General features: G+C 46.6%; 1 protein-coding gene across 1 annotated transcript in view; it reads left to right on the top strand.

The window, feature by feature from the left end:
* LOC310836416 (uncharacterized protein) overlaps positions 1–25,604 on the top strand; it is a 161,811-nt gene that overhangs the window by 18,635 nt on the left and 117,572 nt on the right. The window contains exons 2-5 of the mRNA XM_083721576.1: positions 16,983–17,130; positions 18,983–19,141; positions 22,416–22,611; positions 24,371–24,526. Of these exons, the coding sequence (XP_083577702.1) occupies positions 16,983–17,130; positions 18,983–19,141; positions 22,416–22,611; positions 24,371–24,526 (659 nt within the window). The remainder of the gene's footprint in view (positions 1–16,982; positions 17,131–18,982; positions 19,142–22,415; positions 22,612–24,370; positions 24,527–25,604) is intronic.

Genomic DNA, 25,604 nt, shown 5'->3' with positions numbered 1-25,604 from the left:
AGGCTGGTCTCAACCAGAGCCAGGGCTTTTTCGGCTGTGGCCCCGATCTGGTGGAACACTCTGTCACAAGAGACTAGGGCCTGCAAGACAGAGCTGTTCCACCAGGCCTTTGGCCAAGGCACAGTCTGACCCCCTCCTTTGGTAATCCTCATAGAACTCTAGCCCAATGGTTGCCATTAATTTGATTCTGAATTGATTTTAGAAGGAACTGATTTTAGAATGCTGTGCTACTTTTATTGTTGTTAGCCGCTCTCAGCCCGGCTTCAGCTAGGGAGGGTGGGATATATATATATATATATTTTAAAAAACATTATTATTATTAAGGCAGAAGCTGTATGATTCCAAGTGGGATGATGTTGCGAACAAAGCCCTTCAATGGATTGTTAGGGAACACAAAAGGAATTAGAATCTGAATCCCATTGTCTTTATTACTCAGAAACAAAAATATATTCAATCGCCAGCAAAAAATAAAGCAAGGGAGAGGCCAAACACATTTTGCATGGAAAGTTGTTCCATAATCTGGGTGCAACAGCCAAGAAGGCCTTTGGTTTCCTTTCCCATCTATCCATGTATCTATCTGTAGTTGGGGCATGGAGATGGGAGCAGACAAGGTGGTACAGAAGGAGATACACTATTCTTGGACCGAAACCATTTAGGGCCTTTAATATTAGTTGCAAAGTAGTAATGCAGCTGTAACAGAATTGATATAATATTGGCTCCTGGATGAGCAGTTAGTCAGTTGATATAAATGACTGATCAATTAGATCTATGGATACACACAAATTAAGAACCAAGTAAGCCCATTGAAACCAATGTACCTAAGTTATGGTAGCTATCTCTACCAATTTCAATGGATAGGCTCTGAGCAGGACTAACAATAGATCCAAAGTATTATTTCTTACGCAAGAAGCAAATTTATTCTTCATAGACATATGCAGTGATAATTGGTGTCCACCCCCAATGAGGGAAAACCACCATCTCAAGGGAGGCCTAAACAAGCAGAATCAAACTTCTGACGTTGGTCATTCTGAAAATTAAATAATCAACCAATACTGATCTAGATGGATCATTCAGGGAAAACAGAATGCTGACTGACTGGGCAGTAAGGGGAAAGGACATGGAAAGTTGGAACGGGAATGGGATGGAGCATGGGTAGGCAAACTAAGGCCCAGGGGTCAGATCCAGCCCAATCGCCTTCTAAATCTGACCCATGGACGGTCCAAGAATCAACGTGTTTTTACATGAGTAGAATGTGTCCTTTTATTTAAAATGTGTCTCTGGGTTATTTGTGGGGCATAGGAATTCGAACATTTTTTTCCTCCAAAATATAGTCCGGCTCCCCACAAGGTCTGATGGACAGTGGACCAGCCGCCTGCTGAAAACGTTTGCTGACCCCTGAGATGGAGTATCCAGGAAATGGGCAAGGTGGTTGGCCTAGCTCCTGAAGAAGAGCTCCATCCTGCAACATTTTGTTGCAGGCTTCACTAGTTAGTGAAAGAGATAATGCTTGTTAAAGATCATCCTGCAAACTTCACGGTTGAGTAAAGATTTGAACCCAGGTGTCCCCCACACCACGGGCAAGCTGGACTCTGCCATTGTCTCCCAGTCCTTCTCAGATTTATCTGAAGTGAAAGTTATCCTGTGCCAATTAGCTGGATTTGTCAAAACAAGAGGCCAGTCTGGAGTCCTTAGTGTTTCGTCCCCCTTAGCAGACTAAGCCTTTAAGCTGCTAAAGTCACACTGAATGGGCATCTTTGGTGGGTCTTATTTTTAATAAGCAGATTACAGGCCCACCCTTGATAGGTCGCCTGTACAACCTTGTTAGCCTGTTGATATTTTCGTAGCCTTAATTCTGTAAATGAGCGGACACCAAGGCAATCTCATGATGCCATGTAATGGGCCCTGTCTTTCATCCCACAGCTTTGTCTTGCACTTGGCAGATATTGGTTTAACTTGGTTTTTTTCCACCAACCGTTAATGCCTCGACTTGTATCCAATGCAATATATATCTCATGAACAGAACACTTGGGAGTTGCACAAATGGGTGGCAATGTGTCTGTTTGCTTGGCTTAGAGGAGAAATTCAATTCACTTTTAAAGGTCAGCCTGCCTACTTCACACTTCCTGAAACAATAAGCAAACTGCAGCACAATCAGCTTTTGATATTCACACTTTTCTGAATTTTGCAGTGCAGTTCTTCAGTGATGTAACATGCACAGTAATTCATAAACGTGCGCAAAGTATGTGTGCATATATTGGTGAAAATAACATGCAAAATATTTTATATTAGAGTAAATTGCAATAAAAGTGTGTATTGAAGCAGTGCTTCTCAGGTATGGTGGACAGGCAATCCCCCCCCCCCCCCCATATGTCAGGGTACCATATTTGGTCCCTGAAGCATCCCAGCCCACCTGGCACTGTGGTGGAGTCACCACAAACTGGCAGCTGATGACTCACAGTAGCACTGTATTAAAAGAAATCCACACTAAAAAAACCTGGTGAATGTTCAAAAGGACTTTTAAAAATAGAATTCACAAGCTGGAACACCAGAGAACTGAACTTCACACTAGAAAAATGAGAAGAGCAGAGAATACAAAATTGTTCGGTTCACACCTTCATGTAATTATGATCGTGCAAGGACCATTGAAAACAATAATTGGCTGTAGAATTATTTTTAAAAATTGGGAAATGATATACAATGAACTGAAAAAAAAGTTTAAAATGACATTTGTAAAAAAGCCAGAAGCCTTTTTAATATGTATTTTAGGTCAAGAATTACCAAAGGGGAAATGCGAGTTATTTATGTATGTGACAACTGTGGCAAGAACTTTAATAGCTCAAAACTTAAATCTGGAGGAACACCAACGAAAGAACAATGGCAAGAAAAACTGGTGGACTGTGCAGATGTAGCAAAGTTAACAGACAAACTACATGAAAAAGATAACAGTGACTTTAAAAGGGAATGGGAACCATTTACAACTTACTTGCAGAAACAACAAAAAGAGATGGACTCACTGGCAGGATTTGAATAAACTTTCACAACTTTATTGAATTTAGACATAGAGGGTGACAATGTAACAACATTTAATAATTTATATACATGCAGAATACAACAAATAATGTAACAAAGCAGAAGGGGGAGTTGAGGGAACTCAGGTGGGGAGTGAGAATTGGAAAATGGTATGTGATATTTACGATTACAAAATCTTAATAAAAATATTATTATTTTTTTAAAAGAAAACAATAATTGGCATGCATCGTTGTTGAGCATTAGTATCACTGGACATATGCATCACTCAGGTAGCATTTACAGTTGTCCTGTGAGGGCCTATATAGTCTCTGTGTAAGGGGAAACTGTGGTTCTCCAGCTGTTGGACTCCATCATCCCTGACCCAATGGCCATGCTTGTTGGGGCTGATGGGAGTTGGAGCCCAAAAACATCTGAAAAAGCTGCTGGTCCTCATCGCTGATGTTATGTAGTGAAGTTTCACCCTGGGCCAGCAGCGGAATACTGTATATAGTTTTCACTCAGGTCTGTAGATAGTTTTCACTCAGGTCCACGTCAGTTATTTTAGGCGGGGAAACTCTGGGCTGTTGTTGCTACAATGTTGACAGCCGGCTGCCTATAAAAGAAAGAGTGAGCACATAGAGCAGAATGTCTTGATAATCAATCCGTCTTCCTGGGGCACTCTGAGAATTATAGTCCTGTGAGGGCAGTAGCAGTCTCCTAATAAATCACAGCACCTTTAACAAACTATAGTTTCCCCAAAAATCTTTGGGGGAATCCATGACTGTTTAAAGTAGTATCATAGTGCTTTAAAGTGCCTGTGCCACAGTACTGCTGTATCCTATCCAGGCACATCCAACAGGTAGATCGTGATCTCCTGGTAGATCACCGGATGCCTGTGGTAGATCACTGGTTCCCCCCAAAGAAGCTCAACAAGTATGGCTCCCCTAAAAAGACCTCAACATTTCTGCCCTTCACCCCAAAAAACTTGGCTTTTCCCTTTCCTTTCCTTTCCTTTCCTTGACCTGGACCTCTAAAAACTTTGACCTTAACCCCCAAAAAGTGGGTAGATCACTGCCAGTTTTTAACTCTCTTGGGAGTTGGCCACCCCTGATAGACCACTTACTTTAAAGCAGCATTTTATGACTTTTTAAAAGAGGTCGTTCCCTTTGTTCCATGTTCGTGATTACTATGGGTTTCAACAAAACAAAACAAAAAACCTGCTGGAAATAGAAGTTATAATGCTGGTTGCTTTAATGCAATTGCAAACAACCTTGAATAAGGGACGTGCTTGCAAATTTTGTTTCATCTGCATTTGTATGCAAGCCAACCTTATTTCCATTTCCCAAACAAAGCTATCCTTTGGATTGTGCAGTTTTGGTGTGTGTGTGTGTGTTTGAATCTTTTAGAAGGAAATGTGTACAGTAATATTTAAAAGCAAATTTTCAAGTAGTTAAAAAGAACACAGCCACAGAAAGCAAGACAGACATGAGATAGTATGGAAGCAAAACTTAATAGACTGACCTCTCCATCCCTGCACTGAATCAATGTTTAGATAGGAGAAGTAATAATCAGCCTTATGGTAAGTAAATAAATAAAATAGTAGAAACAGCTGTATGGGAATGACTTAGAGTGAGTGGTTGAAATAATTATTGGCAACAAATCTGCTGGATCCTAAAGTCTTATGTGCTGACTTTAGGAGGGAAATGAAAAAGACCACAAGGGTCAAAGGTCAGCTTTCACTCTTCATCTCTCCCACCTCCCCCACTTCCCCTTAATTTTAAGTGCTGTCATTAGCACTTGACATCCCTTTAATCTTCTGTGACTTAGTGTAACTAAGTCCTATGCCTGAACTGATCATTTGCAGAGCCCCCAGTTCCATCAACCTCCCATCTCCCACTTGTCACTATCAAACTTGTAAATCATTTGTTCATCTTTCTAGCACATTGTTCAAAGCCTTTGCTAAGAATGAAGCTCCTTAAGTTGTTGAAGGCCAAATCTGCACCATATATTTAAAGCACTATAATAGAATCATTGAATCCCATGATTCAGTTGTAGAGTTGGAAGAGACCACAAGGATCATGTAATCTGCAATGCAGGAATATTTTTAGCCTGTCATGGGTTCCCTCAAAGAATCCCAGGAAACATAGCATGTTATGGGTGCTATGGAGTTGCTAGGAGATCCCTGGAAGTGTAATTGATGGTTAAAACCACTGCAGAAATTGTTGCTCCATGAGGGGAATAAGGGTTTCCTAACCACTCTCAGCACCCTTAAGATACCACAGTTTCCAGGTTTATTTGTGGGGGAGCCTGACTGTTCAAAGTGGTTTCATAGCCCTTTAAAATGGTATTGCAGAACTTTCAGCACCCTCAACAAATGGCAGTTTGTGGCCACTTCACTGCAGAAGTGGCACTGTCATAGGTGCCACATAATACATACTCTGCAGTTGTAAGAAACCAATCTTTTAGCTTGGCAGCCCCCACATTTCAGAACTTCCTGCCTATTGACACCAGGAAGGCAACTTTAAAATAGTCTTTTCACCACCTGCTTAAAATAATAATAATAATTTATTATTTATACCCCGCCCATCTGGCTGGGCCTCCGCAGCCACTCTGGGCGGCTTCCATAAAAACCAAAAATACAGTAAAATATCACATGTTAAAAACTTCCCTGAACAGGGCTGCCTTAAGATGTCTTCTGAATGTCAGGTAGTTGTTTATCGCTTTGACATCTGCTGGAAGGGCGTTCCACAGGGTGGGCGCCACTACCGAGAAGGCCCTCTGCCTGGTTCCCTGTAGCTTTGCTTCTCGCAATGAGGGAACCACCAGAAGGCCCTCGGCGCTGGACCTCAGCGTCCGGGCAGAATGATGGGGGTGGAGACGCTCCTTCAGGTATACGGGGCCGAGGCCGTTTAGGGCTTTAAAGGTCAGCACCAACACTTTGAATTGTGCTCGGAAACATACTGGGAGCCAATGTAGGTCTTTCAAGACCGGTGTTATATGGTCTCGGCGGCCGCTCCCAGTCACCAGTCTAGCTGCCGCATTTGGATTAGTTGTAGTTTCCGAGTCACCTTCAAAGGTAGCCCCATGTAGAGTGCATTGCAGTAGTCCAAGCCGGAGATAACCAGAGCATGCACCACTCTGGCGAGACAGTCCGCAGGCAGATAGGGTCTCAGCCTACGTACCAGATGGAGCTGGTAAACAGCTGCCCTGGACACAGATTTGACCTGTGCCTCCATGGAAAGCTGTGAGTCCAAAATGACTCCCAGGCTGCGCACCTGGTCCTTCAGGGGCACAGTTACCCCATTCAGGACCAGGGAATCCTCCACACCTGCCCGCCTCCTGTCCCCCAGAAACAGTACTTCTGTCTTGTCAGGATTCAACCTCAATCTGTTAGCCGCCATCCATCCTCCAACCGCCTCCAGACACTCACACAGGACCTTCACTGCCCTCACTGGTTCTGATTTAAAAGAGAGGTAGAGCTGGGTATCATCCTCATACTGATGAACACCCAGCCCAAACCTCCTGATGATCTCTCCCAGCGGCTGCATGTAGATGTTGAAAAGCATGGGGGAGAGGACAGAACCCTGAGGCACCCCACAAGTGAGAGCCCAGGGGTCTGAACACTCATCCCCCACCACCACTTTCTGAACACGGCCCAGGAGGAAGGAGCGGAACCACTGTAGGACAGTGCCCCCAGCTCCCAGCCCCTCAAGACGGTCCAGAAGGATGTTATGGTCGATGGTATCAAACGCCGCTGAGAGATCCAGCAGAACTAGGAAACAGCTCTCACCTTTGTCCCTAGCCCGGCTGGAGATCATCAACCAGTGCGACCAAGGCAGTTTCAGTCCCATGATGAGGCCTGAATCCCGACTGGAAGGGATCCAAATGGTCCGCTTCTTCCAGGCGTGCCTGGAGTTGTTCAGCAACCACTCGCTCAATCACCTTGCCCAAGAATGGAAGATTTGAGACTGGGCAATAGTTGGCCATCGTGGCCGCATCTAAAGATGGTTTTTTAAGAAGCGGTTTAATAACCACCTCTTTCAGTGGGTCTGGGAAGGCTCCCTCATGGAGGGAAGCATTCACCACCCCACAAAGCCCATCGCCCAGTCCTTCCCGGCTAGCTTTTATAAGCCAGGATGGGCAAGGATCCAGGAGACAGGTGGTTGGTTTCACTCGTCCAAGCAGCCTGTCCACATCCTCGGAGGTAACAGATTGGAATTGATCCCACTCAACTTGACTAGACAGAACTCTAGCACTCTCCCGCCCTGGCCCTGCTCCCACTGTGGAGTCTACTTCTTCCCGAATCTGAGCGATTTTATCTGCAAAGAACTTTGCAAAATCATTGCAGGAGAATATGTGGCCCGTACTGGGCCCCGATGTTACAGGTGGTTCCGCTAAATTGTGAACCACCTGAAAAAGTCTCCTGCTGCTGTTTTCTGCAGATGCAATAGAGGCAGTGAAGAAATTCTTCTTCGCCGTCGCTATCGCCACTTGGTAGGCTCGACGTTGAGCTCTAACCTGTGTCCGGTCAGATTCGGAATGAGTTATCCGCCACCGGCGCTCTAGCCGTCTCAACGATTGTTTCATTGCCCTGAGATCCGTGGAAAACCACGGGGCTCTCCGGGCTCCATGCAATCGGAGAGGGCACTTCGGAGCCAAACAGTCAATAGCCCTGGTTAACTCCGCATTCCAGCGGGCCACCAGGGAATCAGCTGAAAGGCCATCAACATGGGATAAAGCATCCCCTACCACTCTCTGGAAACCATTTGGACCCATTAAGCGGCGGGGGCGGACCATCCAAATTGGTCCCACCTCCCTGCAGAGGGGATGGGTCGCAGAGAAGTCCAGTTGCACCAGGAAACATTTTTGTTTAGGCAAGCCTATGCAGAGACATAGGGACGCAGGTGGCGCTGTGGGTTAAAGCCTCAGTGCCTAGGACTTGCCGATCGAAAGGTCGGCTGTTCGAATCCCTGCGGCGGGGTGCGCTCCCGCTGCTCGGTCCCAGCGCCTGCCAACCTAGCAGTTCGAAAGCACCTCCGGGTGCAAGTAGATAAATAGGGACCGCTTACCAGCGGGAAGGTAAACGGCGTTTCCGTGTGCGGCTCTGGCTCGCCAGAGCAGCAATGTCATGCTGGCCACGTGACCCGGAAGTGTCTCCGGACAGCGCTGGCCCCTGGCCTCTTGAGTGAGATGGGCGCACAACCCCAGAGTCTGTCAAGACTGGCCCGTACGGGCAGGGGTACCTTTACCTTTTCATTTTTATGCAGAGACATAGATGTTGACATATTTTAATCTTTTTTAAACTGTTGATTTTAATTTTTTTTAAGTGCAGCTTTTTAAATGTGGGGTATTGATCATTTTAATATATCCTGTGCCATGCTGGCTGAGCCTGACGGGAGTTAGAATCTCAAATTTTCTGGAGGGCTGCAGGTTCTCAATCCCTTCTCTTCATACTTATACCAAACTCTGCCTCCCAGTTGGATCACTGTGCAGCTAAAACAGCCCTAACCACACACAAGGCCTTGCAGAGCCAGGCAGAGGCCCGGGCCAGGTAGATAATGTGACCCTCCCCCCTTTTTTTTTACCCTGGAGATAACTGAAGTCCTATAAATAAGTAAGTATACAAATAACTTTCACAAAAGTTATGCTGACAAATAATTTTATTTCATGGCTTAAGCCGTATCTGCATATAAAGTCAAAATGGAAAATATAGATATACAATAGTGCTTTTTAAAAATACATAGGTAAAAGGATTATTTTAAGTATTTACTTTTAAAAATGCTTTTTTAGCATTGTGAATATGCTGACCGAGGCCCCCTTTGGAATCAGAGACCCTGGCCATGTCTCCCCTCCCCCTCTGTCTGGGCTTGACCACACACAAGATGAAGGCACTTGGCATGCCTGGTGGAACCCAAAGGACTGCAGGAGTAGAAAAAGAATTTTCCTAATTTAAACTAGAATTGGAGAGCAATGATCTTGGGACAGGGTGAGCCAGAGGAACAGTAGGAGAGTAGAAGTGGAGAAATCTGATCTTTTCTGCTGTCTTTCCAGTTAGATTCAATACTTGGAGCCATGGCCAATGCCAGGCTTAAGGGCATCCTGAGCAAAATGTGCCCTTTCGTGGTCTCTTTCCTCCACTGGTGGGCCCTAGTGAGCTTTCTTGGCCAGAGAAAGTATAGTTGCCCCCAGTGTTTACAAGAGGGCAGCCATGTGATTTCTGTACGGTTCTAGGACAGGAATGGTCCTCTAGGTTTTGTTTTTTAACTCCAGGACCCAGCAGCCTTGACTTTAGCCCATGCTGATAGGGGATGATTGGCACTGGAATCCCACAAAGTCTGGAGGGCAACTGGATAGCCACCTCAGGAGGGCAGGAATAACCACAGCAGAGGGGGAACAAAATGCGCATGCAGACAAATCATGCATTCCACCCCCCCATGTAAGACTGGCATCATGCAGTCCCCATTGGAGGATTTGTAGTGCTGCATCACAGTCCTGCATGATGTCAGGAGGGGAGCAAAAGAGAAGGACGGTTTCGAAAGGTGGTTTCAAACAACAACAAACATTTGAATAAAGTGGGGGGACACACAGAGGATCTGTGAGGGGGCTGAAGGATATGTGAGGGAGTAGGGGGCTTGAAGGAGCAATGAGAGGAGCAGGGTTTGGGTAAGATGTAAAGGGGCTTGGCAGGTGTGGGTAGGCAGGGCTGGCAGGAACCATGAGTAGAGGCAGCAGCCCCTAGTTTAAAAAGGTAAAACAAAATCCAGGAACAATCAGAACATTATAGGCAAGCACTCATAACTCCTCTTCCCTGGGCTGTTGCTGGTGTCTGCAGTGAGGGAATTAGCTGTTTTCTTTAATCTTAGGTTTAGAGTCTGCCACTGAAACTGAAATGTAGACATATTCAGCTCAGTCCCCCAAATGTAGAGAAAGTACAGTACTGGGAAAGATAAATCAGGAGAGAGAAAGAGAGAGAGAGATTTAGCTTACCACCCCAAAGCCATAAAACATTCTTTGGGACCCTTCATAAAAACCTGATCTGTCTGTAGCAGTTCCATTCTCTGATAACTTACCAACTCCATATGCTTTAGAGATCAATTGTGTGGAGCTGGAGGGGGGCAGGGGGAAAGTCCTGCCTCTGAAGCAACTGGCTATAAGCAACCTCCTCCCCATTTCCTTCCGTCTCATGTAAGACCAGCTGCCTTGTATTGACTTGCATGCTTTAGGGATGGTTAATGTCTAGCAAAAGGGAACAGACACACACACACATAACCTTGCCACAGTTTGGGATAGATCATGATGCTTAACAGATTTTCCTGCAGGCTTTGGAACATTAGGCAATATAAACACTATAAAACTTTATATGCCTTCATTCAGCCCCACCCCCCGCCCCAGCTTTTCCTTCCCTCTGAGGGTCTGAAGCCTGGGAAATTCTGCTGAATGATTTTTAACTTTGCAGAGCTGGAAGCAGGAAAGTAGGAACTGTTTACTCCCTGCCAAAACTGGTCTAGGGTGGCTTTGAAAGGGAGGTTGTGACTAGTGGGGGGAGACGGGAAATTGGACATGACTGTCAGGCCAAATGGTTAGCTTTCTGATCTCTCACTGGGCAATTTTGATGGGTAAGAAAGTCCACCAACCTGTCAATTACCTGATATCACGGTGACACCAGGTGGCCTGATTTTGTCTGTGTAGTTTGAGATCAAACTGTGTGGAGCACTTAGCAAGCTTTGACAATCTGCTGATGATCAGGGCTTGTGAAGACTAGTGCCCTGCAGTCTGTAAATGCTGATGATCAGCTGATTGCCAGAGCTTGTGAATTCAGGTGCACATTGGTTTTTTTTTGAAGTTTGGGTACAGCTCAACTATGTACCTGAGAAGGGATTACATGAGGATAAAACAGATAGACTAAGGGACCTCCAGATTCCCAGACTGTCCCTGTACCTTTGATCTCTTTGCTGACCTCCTGGTCTCTCTTAAGTTTAGACTGATATGTACAGTATTAGGTTGTAACCTTTTTACAGCTTCCTCCTCACATTTCTTTTTTGAACCTCAAGATGAGAGATCACTTTGGATCTATCCTCTGAGAACAAAGGAGCAGACATGGCAGCCTTCTCCAGATTAGTTAGGTAGCTTAGAACTAAAAGCCTTTTCTGTTCAAGTGACACACTACTGCTCTACCAACATCTCTCTCTGAGTGATTGCAACAGCTGAATGCTACTCTCTAACCAGATTCACAGGCTGTATCCTGCACTTTCTGCATACCAAAGAGCTGTGATAGGGCTCAGTTCAATCATTTTGAACAGAGGTTTACAGGTGCCACCAATCAGCTGACTCTTTCCATGCCCCAAACATGATGTCACATATGGTGTCAGACTTCGGTGGATTTGGCTTCATAGAATCTAATCTTAGAGTTGGAATTTTAGAGATGACTCTGTGGGCCATCCAGACCCTCCCCTTGCAATGCTTTGCTGGAATGGCTTTGCAGTGGGACTAATTTGGATTTTTGGGATTCCATTATTACAAAGGGCTGCAGTGACCACCTTGACCAAAATCTTGGCTGCAGTACACACCACCTTTTTAACTTTGTTTTAGCACCTTCCATTCAGTTATTCATTCTCTGCTGTGTTCCATCCAGATTGGCGCATTGAGCACTGCTGTGGGCTCTTTTCATGTTGTGTGTTCCAATTTCATACAGAGTTTCCCAAGGTTGGGTCTTCCTTTCCTGTAAGAGTTGTGCAGAAGGACTGAAGGGGCTACCTCCGTCTGTAGAGGTAGAGCATAGCCATCATGGTTTGTAGCTGTTGATAGCCCTCCATGAATTTGTCTAATCTTTTAAAGCCTTCCAGATTGGTGGCCACCACTGACTCATGTGGGGGCAACTTCCATAGTTTGACTGCATGAAGAAGTAAAATATGAAGATGTAGCAAAGCAGCATCTTTGGTGCACAGGAAGATGGTGTCAGCTGACATTTGTAGAATACCCCCTAAAAATATCAGCAGCAGGGGAAATCCTAATGCAGGTGAGGGGAACCTTTGGCCTTCCAGACACTGCTGCACTACAGTTCCCACCATTCCTGGCCATTGATTGTCCTTCCTGGAGTTGATGGGAGTTGTAGTTCAGCAGCATCTGGAGGGTGAAAGAGGAGGGGGTACAAAAAGGAACTCTGTGAGGTCTGTGTATGCTTAGTTGGCATGTGTAGGGATGGACGTGTTTGTCAATTTCATTTTTTTCTGTTTCTCATCCCCTCCGCCAAATTTCCTGTTCAGTTCTCCACATTTCCACATCCATGTGCTTTTTTTCTTTTAAGTCCTCATGAAAATTTGTCAGCATATTTTTTTAAATAGATACATTTGTGTTTACATTTTTTGCCACACACACACATTTTTTCAAAGCAGTGTTCCCTAACATAATGCATTTTTGAATGTTATTTTCACAAATGCATGCATGTCAGTTTATGTACACATTACCTGAGAATCTGCATTTTTGTACACATCACCCAGCTGCAGAAGTCTATTGCAAAATTTGGAAACGTGCAAATTTTGAAGGATGGCCATGCTTTGGTCTGTGTATTGTTTCAGCCAGTGTGAATTAGGTGGGTTCTCCTTTAATTGGCAACTGAATTTAATTTCTTCCCTGTTCCAAGGCATGGGGTTCTGTTCAACCATTTCCCATCCAATTTATTTTGCTTTTACACCATAATATTTGCTCCTGGCAGCTGCATTTTGTATGGTGACAGAAAATGCACAGGTGCCCTTTTCTAAACTCTGTTTTCAGTCAGCATCAAAACCAAAGCCAGTCTTCTGACTCCTTTGCTCCCAGGCTTGATTTAGTTTCAGCAACATTGGGAAGCCTCATGGCAGTGTGCAAGTGTCTCTTATTTAATGCTACTCAATTTCCACATTCACACCTCTGTGCATACTAGGACCACGCTGTTTCATCCAGAGGATGATCCGGAGTAATTGCAGATGGGAAATATCTGTTAAGTCATCCAATTCTGTAACATTGCCAAGCCCAGTAATGGATCATTTCCTTCACCAGATGCTCTGGTGTGCAGCCCAAGCAGCAATGCTTCCAACCATCCTGGAAGACTGCAGTGACTTTTGCTTTTTTGTTCATCCCCTTCCTCCTCCCCCTCCTCTCTGCTCTCCGGCCAGTTGCTAATCTCCCTTTCCTGAGCAAGGTTCTGGAGCGAGTGGTTGCAGACCAAATCTAGGCACCTTTGGAAGAAACTCATTTTCTGGATCCATTGCAGACAGTGTTTCAGCCTGGTTTTGGCACAGAAACTGTTTTGGTTGCCCTGTATGATAACCTCTGTCGAGAGAGAGACAAGGGAAACATGTCCCTGTTAATTCTCCTTGATCTCTTAGCGGCTTTTAATACCACTGAACATGGTATCCTTCTGGAGCAACTCTCCAAGCTAGGGGTAGGTGGCACTGCAGGGTTCTGCAGGACTCAATCCTATCCCCCTATGTTGTTTAACATCTACATGCAACCACTGTGGGTGGAGTTATCTGGAGGTTTGGAGTACATTGTCAGCAGTATGCTGATGACACTCAGCTCTATTTCTCCTTTACATCTGCAGGTGAGGCAGTGGAAGTGCTGGACAGGTGTCTTGCCTTGGTAATGGACTGGATGAGAGCCCACAAACTGAAGCTCAATCCAGATAAGACTGAGGCACTATTAGTGGGTGGTTCCCTAGACCAGTTGGGTGGGAGATTGCCTGCTCTTGATGGGGTTACACTTCCTCTGAAGGAGCAGATTCGTGGCTTGGAGGTACTCCTGGATCCTTTGCTGTTGCATGAGGCTCAGGTAACCTCAGTGGCCCAGAGTGCCTTCCATCAGCTTCGGCTGGTGGCCCAGCTATACCCCTACCTGGACAGGGATAGCCTAACTCCTGTTGTCTATGCTCTGGTAACCTCAAGGTTGGATTACTCCAATGTGTAGGGCATCCTCTGAAGATGGTTTGGAAACTTCAGCTAGTGCAGAATTCAGCAGCCAGGTTGCTCAATGGAGCAAGACGGTTTGAGCATATTATACCATTCCCTGTCGGACTGCACTGGCTACCATTTAGTTTCCAGATCCAATTCAAAGTGCTGGGTTTGACCTATAATATAGATCTGTCTCGACTGATTGCACTGGCAAATTTCTGTGTCATTTGTAAATTTGGAAAGGTAGAACGAGGGAGACTTGGCAATAGGAAAATAATCAAAACATCAGGACTGTGGATGTCTATTTGGACTGGTTCCAGAAGAATCAAAAATTTGAAAAGAGCATGTTTCTCAGATGGAATTTCTGCTTTGTGGAAATAATTTATGGTCTGAGGGCCACATTCCCTTCTGGACAACGTGTCGGGAGGCAGGTTCTAATGGCAGATAGAGCCAGAGTGGGTGGAGCAGTGAATGGCAATTTTACATTTGTACAGTAGGCTAGGGAGCTTGAACTGAAGAGAGGGGAACTTCTGGAAGTCAGATCCAATTTCAATAGAGCAAACCGCTGCTCATTGTAGCTGGATGGAGTGAGTGGCTGCAGCCTGGTGATGCACTAGCTGTAGGGAGATGCAAGATGCTAGCCAGTTCTACCTGGCCATATAAAGTGGGTGAGAACCCTTTTTTCTGCCTGGAGACTGCATCCCATTCTGAACAAGCTTCCAAAAGACACATCCCCATGGTGGTTGGGGGCAGAGGCAAACATGGGCAGAGCATTCAGTCAAGCAAGAGGCACAATCAGAGTTCAAGCCTGTATCCCAGCTGGACAAAAACACTCAAGGAAAGGAAGGGGCAGAAGGGGGTGTGGTTTGGGGAGAGCCCTGAGGGCTGGGTAGAGAGACATGGGGGCCAAATTTGCCCCCCAGGCCTGAGGTTGCTAATGCTGCTTCAACATTAGGGAGTAGGAAGTTTACTGCTCTGTTGTACTGGGTGCAAAGTGTCCCTGGAAAACAGTTTTTCAAGGGATACTGATATTAAGACTAGGGTTTTGTGGACTGGGTAGTATGTAGGAGAGTGGAATTCACTCCACTCAGAATAAAAACCACACTGGAGAAAATTGCTGGGGACACTATACTCTCCTCATCCTTGAGACAGTGGCGTAGTGTGGGTTGTCAGCACCCGGGGCAAGGCAAGTAATTTGCGCCCCCTCTCTCCGCACCGCACCGCACCGTACCGCACCGCACGCCTGGCACCCCCCCTCCACAGTGAGCGGCGACCCGGCAGCTCGGATTGGATTCGCATAGCCAGCACTGCAGTGAGAGAGAGTGAGTGAGCCAGGTAGGGGCAGAGAGCTGCGAGTGCAAGCGCGCGCCCCCCAGATGTTGCGTGCGGTGCGGCCACCCCCCTGCACCCCCCACACTACGCCACTGCCTTGAGATGAGCATTATGAGCTGTAAAAACCACATATTTCTCAGCTGGGGAAATGATCTTCCTTGTCAACAACTGTAGCTATACTCATGGTGCTGTATAAAGACCCCTGTGGCTCTAAGTAGTAGAAGCCGTGTCTCTGTCATGGATATCTTAACTGTCCAAGCAGCTACTGCTTGCCTTGAAGGCCAAAGGCAGAACAGTTACTCTACCCTATGTGCATTGGATTAGAGCCACTTTCTGCTCAATTGACTCATTATCCAACTGAACGGCAAAACCCTGCCTGCTGTGCACTGATGCGTACTGACAGCTCCCAATGTGCTCTGGGGTTGTTCATCTGTCCTGAAACAACTTCCTTGTCTCATCTTTGATGGGAGTTCAGAGAAGCAGGATCTGGACACTTCCCAAGTGATGGCAGATGGTGCTGGAGGCAAGCAAGGGTGTAAGAGTCTGTCCCCAGCACCACCTCCAACACTACCAACTGTGTGTTTGGCTCTGTACAATCCAGCACCTTCATGCTGACTTGGATGCAGCAGAGCAGTGTGTGTGTTCATTATCACCCCAGTCCTCTGGCTAGAAGGGGGTATTTCCATATCACTGGGAGCATGTGGTCCTTGGCAAAGTTTATGGGAAGGGCAAGCAAAGGTCCTACCCGCTACTGGCTTGTGGCTCCCCAGAAGGTTGCCCAGAAGGGAATGTGACAGAGAATTTGTCTATCATCATGGGGTGGTTGGTTTCACCTGTGCTGCCTCACTTTCAGCCCAAGGAACCTTTGGAAAGATGTTGCTGCCATGGTTTTGTCTTTTAATGAACTGAATGGAGTGGAAGATTATGAGTCATGGGGGTGTGGAGAGTGTGTGTATGCATTCAGCAGTGCTGAGATTATTTTTTGGTTGCTATCTTGTTAATGGTATTGTTTTATAGATGATGGATGCTCTAGTACTTTGTGATTTCTATAATGTGACTTTTGCTCTAATTGCGCTGTTTAGCTTATTTTTTAGTTGTTTTGTTGGTGGTGTTTTATGGATTGCTTTTGTTGTTTTCTTACTTGTTCTATATTGTTTGTATATTTTGTTCTATTATGTTATTGTTATTTACTGTTTGTAAGCCACATTTGAATGAAAAGTGGCATAGAAATATAATCAATAAAAAAATCAGAGGTCTGAACTGATGGTTTGCAGAACAGCTGACAACCACATCAGATTGCATTGAGGGCCACATGCAGTCTGGGGTCTGCTTCAATTGGAGATGCCAGGAACTGAACCTGATGCCGTCATGCACTGACCTTTCCTCCCCACCACCAACTTTCATATTGAGAGATGGCTTAGCTGCCCTTCCACCCCCCCCACACACATACACCCCCTTTAGAACAGGTGTGGTGAAGCAGGGACCCTCCAGGTGCTGCTGTACTACAACGCCAATCATCCTGGCTTGTGGGAGATGATGGGAGATGTAGTTCATCAACATCTAGAGGGGTCTCAGGCTTTGCTCTTCTGCTCTAGATTGTTGATTCCTTCCTTCTGACTTGTTCTGGGGTGGGTTTTTTCTAGTCAGTCAAAGAATATGTTAATGAAAATTTCTTCTCTTTTCTCTCTCCCTCCCACCTTCTCTCATTCAATACAGTTGAAGTGAATTTGCTGGACATACTGGCCTCCCACAACACGGACTTTGGCAATTTTTCACATGGCTATGATGATGCTAACTGCAGCATCTTGGAGGTTGGACAGTATGCAACGCTGAGCATCCCTTCTGTAGAAGCCTTTGGGGAGAAGTGAGTGTCAGGTGCCCAACATCTTCACCTTTATCTCTACCTCCACATGAATATTGAAGTCACCCAGGTCTATGGTCCTGCGGTCCTACAACAATACTCCAGAGACCACCTCAGGCAACTCAGGAATGATGTTGGGCAACAGGGTGGTCAGTAAGCCAGCAGTATCTCCAGTCCATCTCTGTGGCCCAGCACCAGGTGCAGGCACTCAAAGTCTGTCCAAAGATGAAGAGGTTTTCTGGTCAAGGAGATAATGCTTTTGTGGACAATAGCAACACCTCCCCCTTGACTCCCCAATCTAGCCTGGTGCTGTATCACATACCCAGGTGAGCACAGCTGGGTAAGGCTAGGCTCACCCAATTCACTCAGCCAAGTCTCAGTAATACACACCAGATCAGCCTTCTCATCCACAATCAAATCATGGATGAGCATGTTTCTCTTATGAACCAATCTGGCATTCAGTAACAGCACCACCAAATCTGAGGGATCAGTGGATAGACCACCAGTATCTTCTAGAGGAGTGAGAGGACTTGGATGAGGAACTGAGACCAAACATCTAGGCCTCTGCCCCACATGGTAGTCAGCCCCTCCATTCTAATTGCCCACAATTACTGGAATTGAGGTAGCATTTTCACATTCCCTGGTATATCCCCACCTAGGCATATTTGAACACCATCATCCATCACCACATACAACTGGGAGATTAGGGCCACAGGTACAGTGGTGCCTCGCAAGACGAAATTAATCCTTTTTGTGAGGCTCTTCGTATAGCGGTTTTTTCGTCTTGCGAAGCAAGCCCATTGACAGCTTAGCGGATTAGCACTATTAGGGGTTTAGCGGCTTTTAGCGATCAGCTGATAAGCGGCTTAGGAAAAGGGGGGGGGAGGGAAAAAACCCCGCAGGAACTCGCAAGACATTTTCTTCTTGTGAAGCAAGCCCATAGGGAAATTCGTTTTGCGAAGCGCCTCCAAAACGGAAAACCCTTTCGTCTAGCGGGTTTTCCGTCTTGCGAGGCGTTCGTCTTGCGGGGCACCACTGTAGTAAACTAAGACAAAATAGCATTCACATCCCAGCCCACCAAGAGGAAGATGGTTAAGTCCACAACTACTCTCCTCTCCCTGCCTCTCACTCAGGGGGAACCCCACCAAACTAAACTTCTATTCAATCAGGATCTCACCATGACTGAGGTTCACAGGCCTGTCTCCCACAGCAGCTGACCTACAATTCTGTATCTTGACTGACAGTAGTGGACACCCATGCCCTGTGGCTCCCCAACCCCTTTGGTGTCAACCCCTTTGCAGTGGACCCCACTGAACATGGCAGGGCCTATTGCTATAATAGTAAGACAGGCCATGGGCCACACCAACTGCCCAGCTTTATTCAGCAATCAAGCAAAGCCCCATACTATAATCACACCACTTTCTCTCTTACCTGCAGGCAGATATCTCACAGGACAAGCAGACTGACACAGACAAAAATGGCTCACACACTCTTGCTGGCTGGCAGAACAGACCTGGCAGAGGCTAGGACTGTGCAAACCACCCTCTTTCTAGTTGGCCTTCTGTAGGCCTACTCCCCAAACTTATATGGAAATCTAGTGAGCAGGACTTAGGACTGGAAAAATAAGAAACCAAATTGACAGATTCACTCATCCTTATTTGTATACCACTCTACTGCTGTACGTAGATATGGGCCACCCCACATTGTCCTCCCAACAACTCTGCAAGAAAGTCTAGGCTAAGAGAGACTCAGCTTTATGGCTGAGTAAGGGATTCAATCTTCCTAGTCAAAATACAAAGCTCTAGTCACTATTCGACACTGCTATTCTGTTATTCATGCTCTGCTTCTCTCTTAGCTTTGCAGATGAGCTGAGTCTGTTGCTGATGCTCAGGTACTCTTTGAAGGAGAACACCAGTCTCTTGACTATCATCGGTCTTCGCAGCAACATCCTCTTTCAGATCAGGATTACCCCTCACACCTTGGTATTTGTTGCCAGAAGGGGGCACCATTATGAGTGAGCTCAGTGCTATATTTTTCTTCAATATTGCATCACATTGTTGCACAGACAGAAAGCCAAACCTATCTGTGCTAAACTTTGATCAGGGAGCAGAATCAGTAGGACAGTTCTCCTCCAGACAAACCTCTGGGCTATTAAAATTTTGCCTAGTGCTATTTTTCTAGAAAAGGATGTGCCAGAACTCACCACGAGCACTTTCTTTGTTCTCTTGTAATGGCAATGGCACCCACCTGAGAGGTACTGGAACTGAGCTGGAAAAGAAGCCCCGATCCCTTTCCCCTTTCCTCCATGCAATTAATATTGACAGCACCACCACTATCCCCCACCCCATCCCTCCATAGAGATCCCCCCCACTCCTACCCCCACCCCAATACCAACCCAGATGACACAAAATCACCCTCCCCACTTCCCAACCATCCCAACAACCCATAACCCACACTCTGAACCCCTGCTCCAAGGACTCTACCCATAGCACAAAAAGAACCATACATACAAAAATAGATCCCTCACCCCCATCTCTTCCTTCACCACAAAAGGAAACAAACAAAATAAGCTGGTAAAAGAAAAGGAAAACAAAGAAAGAAACCCATGCCAACTAAAACAATACCCACAACCTCAATAAAACAATCAATAACAGGCTAAAGTCAGACACACAACCAGCACAATTGTGGCACCAGAGCATGCCAATACCCACATCCCCACCCCAACTAACCAGTAATGTTGTTAATAACACTGGCAACATTGCTTATAAACCTTATATCCAACACAGGCATCACAAAAGGTGCTGAACACCATCTCACTGACCATTCCCTGTCACAAATGACAGGGAAGATGTCCTGTTCTTAAACAAGGCCTTCCATGCCAGATGAGACCCAGGACCAACTGGCTGGAAGCCAGATGGTCCAAGTTATCCCAAATAAACACCTATATAACTACATATAGGATATTTTCTGTAATCTCCCCCCCCCCGCTGCTTTTTAACCCAAATCTAATTCTAACCCCCCTCTTCCCCCACCCATCAGACTTTATGTCAGCACAACTTAATAGGTTTGATAGACAATATAAGGTGAAAGAGTCAGGACAACTCAGATGCGTTGGCAGGGAATCATCCTATAAAGTGGATAAGCAGAATGGCTAGCTTAAAAGCAATTACACTAAATGTGAGGGGGGTTGGGCAACCCTATCAAAAGAAAATGCATCACCTCATATGTAAACACCATGACATTGCCTTCCTAGAAGAAATACACAGTCCACCCAAAGGAAGCAAACGCCTAAGTGAATGGTATCAAATAGTATGGGAAACAGCCTTACTAGAAAAACTAACCAATAAACTGAAACTGACACGGTGACAATAGAAGAGGATGCCTTCACCCCACTATGGTTCCCCTTTATCACATTCACAGCCCAACAAGACAACAAGAATCTTCCAACAGCATACGAATCAATCTGGCTAACCTGATTGAAAAATACACACATGCACACACCCGACTCACACACAAAAACAAGTCTCACTACCGCCAAGCAAAGACAACCAACCACACCCTAAGCCACTCCCAGCATCTCTCACCACCGAGGAAATACAACAAGTGAATAGTAAGAGAACCCACACAAGTGACACTGACACAAAACCCCACACATACACTAAGTAGAAGAATAGAAACCTCACCATCCCCCACCCTCCTCTTCCCCTTCTTTTCTTCCCAACCTAATACTGCATGCAACACTGTCAAACAGCAAATGAAACTGATCTGTAGAAAACACAACTTGAAAAAGAGACCATTCCTTTAAAAAAAAACAACTAAGACAACAACAACAACAACAACAACAACAACAATAATAATAATAGCAGCTCTGATTTTCCCCTGGACCAGGTCCTGCTTCTTACCCTCCTTGTGTGCTTTTGCCTGGCTGGAATGTGCCCTTGACCTCTAACAATGCCGCTTGCTTGGAGGGAGGGAGGGAGGTAGGGAGGGAGGGAGGGAGGGAGGGAGGTTGGAGAGATATGTGTATGAGAAGCATGCTGCGTGTCTACCATAACTGGAAACCTCTGACTTTATGTGGTTGCAATATATCCTAGTGTACAGGGGTAAGAGTCATGTCCATTGCTCCACCCACTTTTGCCTCTGTCCCTCCTCACCACTGTCCCCCTGGCCCTTGGAAGATTGTTCACAAGGGAATGCATCCCATGAACTGAACAAGGTTCCCCAGCCCCTTCCTGGACCATTGGTAGAGATATCTGGAGATGTCAGTGAAAGTGGAGATATATTGGATTGCCAGCACCAATAGAGTTGGGGTGTCAGAGGTCCAGATTGGAAGGGATGGTGTCATGTGTGAACCTGAGGCTTGCACAGTCATGTTCTTGTAACGCACAATCAGAGTTAAGGAACCTCAGACTCAGAGGCAAGAGCTTCCTATCTGACATCAGGAGTCTGTCCAGTCCATGCCCCTCACCAGCCCTGCTTTGCACTCTCTATGAGTGTTCTTGCCTGTCCAGAATTTATCAATGAATTCTGGTGATGCCCCTTGGTTGCCTTGATGGAGGACAGAGAGGGTGTGTGTGAGGGCATGCTGAAACTTGCCTACTGTATGAAGGTAAACATTTACAATTGCTGCTCTGCCGACTTTTACCTCTGTCCCCACCAACCACTGGCATGTGGCTCCTAGTAAGTTGCCCAGAACGGAATGTGGCCCCTGGTTCCTCAACCCTGTGCTTAGAGCTGGGGTAGCTGACATGGTGCCCACCAGGTAATCTTGGATTACAACTCCTATCAGCTCCAGCCAGCACTGCTAATAGTCAGGGATGGTGGCAGCTTCAGTGGGGCACCATGTTGGCCACTAGTGGTTTAGCGTTAATGCCCAAATATAGTCACAACATGCAATGCTAAAAATGCATTGCCCGGTCTCAGAAACTCTTGCATGGGATAATTAAAAGGTCATCCCCCAGTGCTGAAATTACATCAGAGTGGGTGCTGGGCATTGCCTCCCAGGGTTGAGTTTTCTACAGTGGTAGGGCCATAGCTCTCTGGCATGCAGAAGGTCCCAGTTTCAATCTCTAGCATATCTTAATAGTATAGTATGACTTGGTATAAGGCATCCCTGTGCTCAGAGGCAGCTGGGTTTTGAAGGTAAGAGTGTTGAGGGCTGGCTCTAGCGTTAGGCAGAATGAGGCATGTTCCATCCATTGCCATCTGTCATACCTCTGCCAGCAGACTCCCTGTTGCTGTGTGTTGCCTAACTCATGTATTGCTCTTTCTGGCCCTGTCACTTGCAGGTTCCCAGTTTCCTCCCTGGCAGATGGACACTGGCACAGAGTGGCCCTTAGCATCTCCTTGAACAGGTTGGCTCTGTATGTGGACTGCTGCCTGCTGGAGAGCGTTGGCTGGTCTGGTTACTTTGGCATGGGGGTGGCCACAGAGGGCCTGGTGGTTATTGGAGGTCTCATCGAGCCCTTTGAGGTCCCTTTCGAGGTGAGGAACAGCATGGGTTTGCAGCTGCATTATTCTTTCCAGGACACTGCCTACTGCAATGCATGAAAATCACAAGGAATAAGGCAGCTTTCTCTGTTCCCAAATAGAAAAGGTGTCTATCACAACGCACAAGGAAACTGTTCGGCAGCCACAGTTCCCATAATCAGAGCCCATAATCAGTTCCCATAATCAGAGCCATAGCTAGATGATCTTGTGCCCCTGGCAGCACCATCCAGATTGCACCCCCTAACCACAGACAAATTAATTCTTCTTTCCGCCTTTCCTCCAGCCCCACCCATTCAATTCACCCTCTATTTAAAAACTTTTCTTATGAGCCAATAATCAATATTTTTATTTATAGACATATTTATGGACATATTGTAGCTGATTTTGTGCCCCCTCCCCCACCTGCACCCCTAGTGGAGGCCCACCTCACCACCCCCTAGCTACAGCCCTGCCCATAATGAGTTCTTCCTAACACATACTGTCCATTTTTGTCCAGATACTGGTAAGAATGTATATCTGCTTTAAGGGCATAAGAAGAGCCCTGCTGGAATGGGCACTTGTCTAGTCCAGCCTCCTGTTCTCAAAGCGGCCAACCAGATGCCCTAATGGGAGGCTTGCAAGCGGGACCTGAGTCCGTTCAACTTCCAAAGCGCAACTTCTGATTGGCTTCAGGAAGCTCCTGCATCTAATCAGAAGCTGTGGAAGCCCTGTCGGATGTTCAGTTTCCAAAGGAACATTCAAAAACCAGAACACTAAGTTCCGGTTTTTGATCGTCTAGGAGCCGGAACATTCAACTCCTAAGGCATTTGGGAGCCAAGGTACGACTGTATTTGTATACACCTCTATTATATCCATTCTTCCCTTATCTCTTAATCACTGTCAGAGGAAGAGTAGGGTGGGGGGAGCGTACCGCCCCTGGCAGCGCGTTCTGGGTGGGGTGCCGTTGTGGCTGCCCCCCACCAGCGCTGGGCGCCATGCCCCCGCAGGCAGCATGCCACGCCCTTGCAGGTGGTGCGCTATGCCCCTGGGACATGCTCCACGCCCCTGGGATGTGCGCCAGCCCCGCCCCGCTCTTAATTTAACATCTCTGAAATGTTGCAACCAGTGCTTTTCTTCTAGAAAAAAGGTGCCGGAACTCACCACGAAGTTGTTACAGTCAGTGCCACACTTTTAACCAGTGCTTTTCTTCTAGGAAAAAAGGGTGCTGGTGCTGTGTACCCTTGAGTGCAGTGGTGGAACTTCATTCACCAGCGCTGGGGGTGGAGAGCAGGCAGGGGCGGGGCTGGCGCGCATCCCAGGGATGGGTCACCCTGCGGGGGGGGTAGCTACAATGGAACCTCACCGGGATCACGCTGCTGGGGGCGGTGTGCTCCCCCCACCCCCTCTTCCTCCGCCAGTGCTTGAGTGTCCCCACATAAAAAGCACTGGTTATGATCCTTCCTCATAGGAAAGTTTCTCCTACCTCTTGATTGTTTTGGTTGTCTTTTTTGAATCTTTCCCCACTTTACAGTACTCTTCTTGAGATGAGTTTCCTCACACCCACCTTTCAGAAACCTAGAAGGGTGAACAATAGGCAGTGACTTAAGTTCGTGTGTCTTGGAACTTTACTCCCCTACAATCTTGTTACTTTTTTATTATTCACTGTTTTATAACCCAAAACATGAGTACGTAATACAGTAATAAAACTTGCATTCCATAAACTTTTGGTGCTCATTATATTTTAACCCTTCCCAAACTCTCCCTTTCTTTCCAGGGTGCGCTGGGACAGCTGAGCTTCTGGATGGGAGATGCTGGAGTTGCAGATCGATCCTGTCAAGCCTCTTACAGCACCTGCGGCAGCCTCCTGGACAAAGGAGCTCACCATGACAGATCCCACTTCTGGGAGAAGTTTCCCCAAGCTTGGACTCAGGTGGAACTTTGTAAAGGGTTGGAAAAGAAAGGTTGAAGTGGGAAGGTAGAAAGAGCAAAGCAAATGATGATTTGATTACTGCTTAAGAGCTCCCACAAAGTATAGTTGCAATTTAGCACCAAGTTGAAAAGTTTTATGTAACCGGAAGTTGCGTCAGAGGCCTGACGTCACTTCTAAGGCCATGTGGGGCCTTGGGGGTCACATCCAAGGCCTCGCAAGACCTCCGATGCAACTTCTGGTTTTCTGCTGGAAGTCATGTCAGAGGCTTCGTGGAGTCCCAGATGTGAGGCCTCCCACACAACCTCTGGTATTGGAGCTGTGCAGTGTGGGCGCTGAGCTTCCCCACACATACAAAATTTGGGGGCCCAGGCACCCAGGACAGCCTAGAGTTGGTGTCAATGTTATGCTCTGTCATGTCCCATTAGATCCAAAGGCCATTCTGGGTGGGTGGAGTCAGTCCATGCCCTGAGCTTGTTAAATCACCCAGGCCACCATATGGTGCAGCTGCACACAAGCCCAAAAGCTTCTGATTTTGAGTTCTGGTAGTTTTAAAACCACTATTTATTTATTTATTTATTTATTCGTTTGTTTGTTTATTTATAGCATTTGTAACCACTTCTCAGCTAAAAAGGTAGCCGGGATGGCTAACATGCAATCAAAATTTGACAGCCCCTACCTGCAGCCTAACAGGACACGGGCGGCGCTGTGGGTTAAACCACAGAGCCTAGGGCTTGCCAATCAGAAGGTCGGCGGTTCGAATCCCCGCGACGGGGTGAGCTCCTGTTGCTCGGTCCCTGCTCCTGCCAACCTAGCAGTTTGAAAACACGTCAGAGTTCAAGTAGATAAATAGGTACCACTCTGGCGGGAAGGTAAATGGTGTTTCCGTGTGCTGCTCTGGTTCACCAGAAGCGGCTTAGTCATGCTGGCCACATGACCTGGAAGCTGTACGCCGGCTCCCTCGGTCAATAAAGCGAGATGAGCGCCGCAACTCCAGAGTCATCCACGACTGGACCTAATGGTCAGGGGTCCCTTTACCTTTACCTTACCTGCAGCCTTACCAGTTCAGAGGCAGGAGGTT

The sequence above is a fragment of the Podarcis gaigeae genome, assembly GCF_964106915.1.
Source record: "Podarcis gaigeae genome assembly, chromosome: Z".
Lineage (NCBI taxonomy): Eukaryota > Metazoa > Chordata > Lepidosauria > Squamata > Lacertidae > Podarcis > Podarcis gaigeae.
The sequence above is the reverse complement of the archived record's forward strand: the minus strand, read 5'-3'. Positions and strand labels throughout refer to the sequence as shown.